The sequence below is a fragment of the Entamoeba invadens genome (assembly GCF_000330505.1).
Source record: "Entamoeba invadens IP1 unplaced genomic scaffold scaff_1105074725255, whole genome shotgun sequence".
In the NCBI taxonomy this organism is placed as follows: Eukaryota; Evosea; order Mastigamoebida; family Endamoebidae; genus Entamoeba; species Entamoeba invadens.
In genome coordinates this window covers 80,099-85,950 of record NW_004191791.1, presented here as the reverse complement: position 1 = coordinate 85,950, position 5,852 = coordinate 80,099, and the positions used below count along the sequence as shown (strand labels likewise).

The following is a 5,852-nucleotide window of genomic DNA, read 5'->3' as shown; positions in this document are numbered from 1 at the left end:
GTTTTTCATGGAATTGTGTAGTAAATTCTATTCATTATTTTATACATAAAAATGAAAGATTTCAAAGTTGCATTGTCTTAATAATGACTTTATATAATTAATATTCTAGTATTTTTAACTAATAATAATAGTTTTATATATAAAAACTTATATACCTAATGTCCCGATTATTTGAATGTTTATAAATTTGGCTTTACCAAAAATGATTTTTCTGCCGTAAAAACAATCTTTTCGGTCTTTTTTTTAAAGCAATTTTTCCCGAAGCATGGCACTGACTCTAATGTAAAAAACTATTTTTTTTCTATTTTTTACTCTAAATTTGTTTGCTATTTTAAAATACTGCCAAACTTAATTTGTTAAAAATTTTTAATAGTTTCTTCATTTTATAATATAAATAATATGATTTCATTAAACACAACGATGAGACCATATAACGATTATGAATTCATATTATTATTATTAAATATTTTTATATTATTATTTCTGAATATAAATGTTGATAAAAAACTAACAAAAAGTAAAATATGTCAATTCCTACAGCAGACGATTTTTCATCAAATCGTACCTTGAAGCTGAAACTCTTTCCTATTGATGTTCAAAAAAGTGACATCATGTCCATTTTTCAACAAGATGCGACTTCAATTATTAAAATTATAATATATGGCACATAAACTGTTAACAAAAAGTTGGTACTACCAATAAATTGCTTAACCTCAATTTCCTCATTTTTTGTTTTTGTTTGGCTTCCAAAAAATGTTGAATTAGTGTCCACAGTACCACATTATTTTCTAATATTTTTTATATAAACTGGTTCCGTTTTTTAGGAAGTGTACATTTTTTTTGATAGGTATGTTTTACTAAAAATATACAGGAAAATGTGCTGTTCTATTTTTATATTGCTTCCGAATTATTTTTTTCAATTAATAACCAATTACAATAAACAAATTTTTCATTAATAATAAGGTTCAAACTCCTAAGGTTTTATTTTTAAAACACTGGATTTTTTTCCATTTTTTCAAATTGTTTGAAATTTGATAAATGGCCAATTGGACCTCCTTTTTGACTCACACACAATTCAAAACGTGTTTTAATTGAAAACATCAATTTGTCGACTAATGATTGTGGAATTTCATTCCAAATCTTTCTCAATAAAAAAAACAATCTCTTTTCTGTTTTAATAACCGGGTAGTTTTTTCTTAACTTTCTATCCATAATTCCCCATAAATGTTCTATTGGGGATAGATCTGGAGAATTTGATGGCCATAACATCAGCCTTACACCCTTTGATTGTAAATATTTTTTAGTTGCAAGTGAGCGATGGGCAGGAGCACCATCTTGTTGGAAATGCACAATGTTGTTGTTTAGTTTCTTTCTAACATCTTCGAAGAAATGACTATTTTCGAGTAATTCAATATATTCTTTTCCTCCCTCTTTTTGTGAACAACGTTTTAATTTACTCTTGTATCCGACCCCGATAGCTCCCCATACCATTATGGAACAGTTGTGTTTGGGAGTTTGAGAAAAATGTTCTTTGATGGCTTTGGGAACTTTTCTGTTGCCTTTTCTTTTGTTAAATTCGCGTAGATTTGCTAAAAATGATTTTGGTCTCCAACACCACTTTTTGTCTGGATACAACCCAAACCGACTTTCATCACTTATTATTGTTTTTTCCCATTTTTTAATATTTTTATTCCAAAGTTGTTTTTTGGAAAATACCCATCTGTCTTTTATTTGTTTTTGAGTCAAAACTTGTGTGGATATTTGTTTGCAATATCTAAAATGATTATTTTTTTTTCTTATTTTATCTGCAGTTGTTTTTGAACAGCCGACAATTTTTCCTACTTCAAAACACGATGAAAAGGGGTTGTCGTATGTTATTTTGGATATTTCTATATTTATTATATTTGATAAACCTTTTCTTCCTCTTTTTATTGGAATAATATTTTTATGTTCTTCAATGCATTTTTTAATTCTTGAAATTCTTTTTGGAGAAGTTTTGAATAGTGTTTGAATTTCTTTGTAGTGCCTACCAGCTTTTAAAGCATTAGCGATAAGTTCATCCTTTTCCATTGTCATATTTAGTTAAGATTACAACAATTTATAGTGATTTCAAAAAGTGTAAATTAAAATTTGATTTTGTTAAGGTGTTTAATAAATAAAATACTTATATACAACAGTTTTTTAAAACAATAATTATAGTTAATATTAGGTTGTGTTATAATAAACTTCTTTGTTTTTAAAATGTTAAATTGTTTTGGGTTTATAATATTCATATATGCCAACAGTTTTGAAGTAATAATAAGAAGAGAATTGAAATAAAAATTTCTCGTGTTGTTTTGTTCAAAAAGTACAGGCAAATTTTATTTGTGTTAATTATTCTAGTCTATTTCTGTGCCACTATTAATCAATAATAAGTCAAAAAACCCAAAAACGTTTAATTTTAGGTATAAATAATTTAGAATACTTTTCCCGATTAATTAACCAAATTTAAAAAATAACCCACTTCCGAATTTCTTTTTTTAGTTTATATTAAAGAAAATTTTGTGTAAAACAGAAGAAAAAATCGCAAATTCGTCCTAAGATTTTTTAAATCAACCCGCGGCTTTTTGTTCGAACTTTTTGTAAATTAACAAATATTTCAAAATAAAAGCTGTGTGGATTTTAGACCAACACGGACTTAAATGAAATAATAGATTAACTAATAATAAGGCAAAATAATAGAAAATACAAAATATGAACTAAAACACATTATTTAATGCCAAAACGAATAAACTTAATTGATAATAACAAATGACCAATAAACTGACCTTTTTAATACATAAAATGTTGTTGACTTTTCTTAATATTTGAGATATCCCGCTTGGATACTCCAAAAAGTTTCATTAAATAATCATAAGTCCCCCTTTCAGCTTAATCTCTGGCTGCACCCCTGAATTTTTGTTCTCTCAAACATATAAACAAATTTATTGTGATTTTTGGTCATCCCGTTTAATTATTATAAAAAACATTGAAATTACACGAATTTGTAGTTTGTTTTCAAAAACGCGGCTTTAGAAGTAAAATTTAGATTTTTAAAAATTTTACTCGAAAAAAACTGCGGCTTTTTTCCTTGTTTTTTTAACAAAAAAATATTTAAACTATATTTAAAACTATATTTTATAGTAAAAATGTCCAGTACCACATTTTTGTTATCAGTTTATACTAATGTTGTCTTTTGTGACCACGAAACTGCGCTCAAAATCCATCAAACACGAACTAAATATAAATTCAAAGGTAAGCCAATAGAAATACGTTGGGCTCTTTTACAAAAAAAAGTTAATTTTGAAGAATTAAACTTCGACATCTTTGGTTTGAATCCCGATGCTACAGACGAGTCTGTTCAAGTTTGTTTGGGTGCTTATGCTCAAATCAAATGTTTTTACTTTTCTCGTAATGACAGTGGTGCTTTTTGTGGTGTCAAATTTGTTTCGTATCAAGACGTTAAGAATTTTTATGACAATATATCCATAATCAAAAAGACAATCGGCACCGATAATTTCAATGTTAAAAGATACGATAAAAAGAAGGAAGAGAAGGAGTGGTGGGGTGTAAGAGTAAGAAAAATCCACCCCGACTTGGAAGCAAATGATGAATTTTACAATTATTTCAACTCGTTTGGGGACATCAAAAGTTTACGCCTCACAGATACCAATCCGAAGTTTAAAACCAAAACGTTGTATGTTCAGTATTTTGACGAAAATGCCGCAAAAACGCTGATTGAAGAAATTGATGGAAAAGATGTGTTTGATTGTGACATGCCGCTGTCCGCGAGTTTTTATCAAACAACAGAAAAAGAACCAAAAAAGAAGAACAAGACGTATTATGAGTAGAAAAATATTATTGAAAATTAAACAAAATTACTAAAAAACAATTGAAAGCGAATTTTTAATTTTTGTTTTAATCCAACATAATTCCAAAAGTCGTTGTTAAAGTATTTATAATTTCTTAATTTGTATTCATTTAATAATAATAATACATTTTTTAAACTAATGGTCTTATTATTCATAAAAATCAAAGGCGTCTATTTGTCGTAAATGAGTGAATTTTGTAGAAATTAATTTTTAACCTTACGGAGAGAAAACTGGATGATTTTTATCCTTGTTTTTTTTACTAAAAATAAGTCACTTCTTTTATTTTGTATTTGAACTAAAAAGAACGTGAAATAAGAGTGTGTCACAAACCAATTTAATTTATGAAAAATTGATAAATTCTAAAACGCTTCAATTAAAACACTTATGTATGTCTCGTAACAGCAAGTATTGACAAATTTAAACACATGGAAAATAAAAAACATTGGTCTGTAAAGACCATCAAGTTACGCGAAAACTAATCGATTTTGTGTTTTTGAATAAGGTTGACGTGAATGATAGTGTCCTTAATCGTATTGTCACAATAACAACAATAATATCATAAGCCAGAATTATGAAATATTAGTATTATTTTTTTGTGTTTTTCAAAACTTTTTTATTTTCTTTCGTCCAGAGTAGAAAACCACGTGTTTCTCTTTAATTAAAAATGAAAAACTAACGAAACTGATATTAAGTCACAAATTAACATAAACATAACCCAAATTTACTAATGTGTATATCGTTGTTTAATTTGGCCTACAACGTTGAGTTTGTGTTGCGAAGTATCGAGTTAAGGTCAAATCAAATAACAGGATCGGTTTTTTGGAAAAGGCTTATTATATTATGATAAATTCCAGATATTGTACAAAAATAATTGAACGGGATTGGTATTTTTTTAAATTAAGTCTGTACTTTCGATTTTTTGTTTTTTTTGTTTTTTAGGAAAAATAAAAAATAGAAAACGGGACTTTAGGGAGTTCTAAAAACACGGCGGTACAGACTTTTGAAAAACAGTTTATTTTATATATATAAACAAATAATTAAATTGTTAATATTAAAAGATATTTTATTTAACAGAGAGAAATTTTTTTTCACAGAAACTCTCGATTAAATATTCTTATAAACAAATTATAAAATAATAATCAAATAATGATTTTTAGTTGATCAATAACTTCATCTATTGAACACCTTTCTTGAGGTTCTTGTTTCCAACATTTTTCAATAACATTTTGATATTTTTTATTTATCTTTTCAATTGTTATTGTCCTTTTACCTGTTGCAACATCATCTGCGATATTCCACGGATACACATAAACGTTTTTAGGATAAGCGTCATCCCATAAAAAGCATTCAAGCATTCTAATTGCAAACGAGTAAACATCAGCTGGTTTCTTGTAATGCTGTTTATTTAAAATTTCGGGAGCCATATACTTTGGCGTACCAACACTTCTTGTAAATGTCATGTTTGTTTGCAGCATATTCACATTTCTTGATGATCCAAAGTCAGTCAATTTTGCGTTTACTTTTTCATTTAGATCAAGTGATAACACAAGGAAATTGTCTGGCTTAATATCCCTGTGTAAAATACCATTCTCATGTAAATATTGAATACCCTTCGATGCATCTATTAATATTTTAAGTCGGAATTTCATTACAATTTCATCACTCTTTTTGTGATTGATCAAATCTTGAAGTGACCCAAATTGTGCGAATTCAGTGACCATACATATCTTATTAGGTATAAATACAGCACCATAAAAGTGGATAATGTAATCACATCTGAATTTGTCAAGCATGTCAACTTCCTTTTTAAATTCTTCAATTTTACTTTTATTGTTATTTAGTTGTTTTATCTTTTTAATAGCTACACATACGCCTCTGTATTGCCCCTTGTAAACAATTCCAAAACTGCCTTCTCCAAGTTTCACATCTTCTGTAATTTCTCTGTAATTCAATTTGGTAGTT

General features: G+C 27.4%; 1 protein-coding gene across 1 annotated transcript; it reads left to right on the top strand.

Moving 5' to 3' along the window:
* Positions 1-3,167: 3,167 nt before the first annotated feature.
* EIN_040480 (hypothetical protein) lies at positions 3,168-3,869 on the top strand (the record flags this gene model as incomplete). Its single annotated transcript, XM_004184782.1, has 1 exon — positions 3,168-3,869. One exon carries the CDS (start codon positions 3,168-3,170, stop codon positions 3,867-3,869), a length of 702 nt encoding a protein of 233 aa, XP_004184830.1.
* Positions 3,870-5,852: the final 1,983 nt, after the last annotated feature.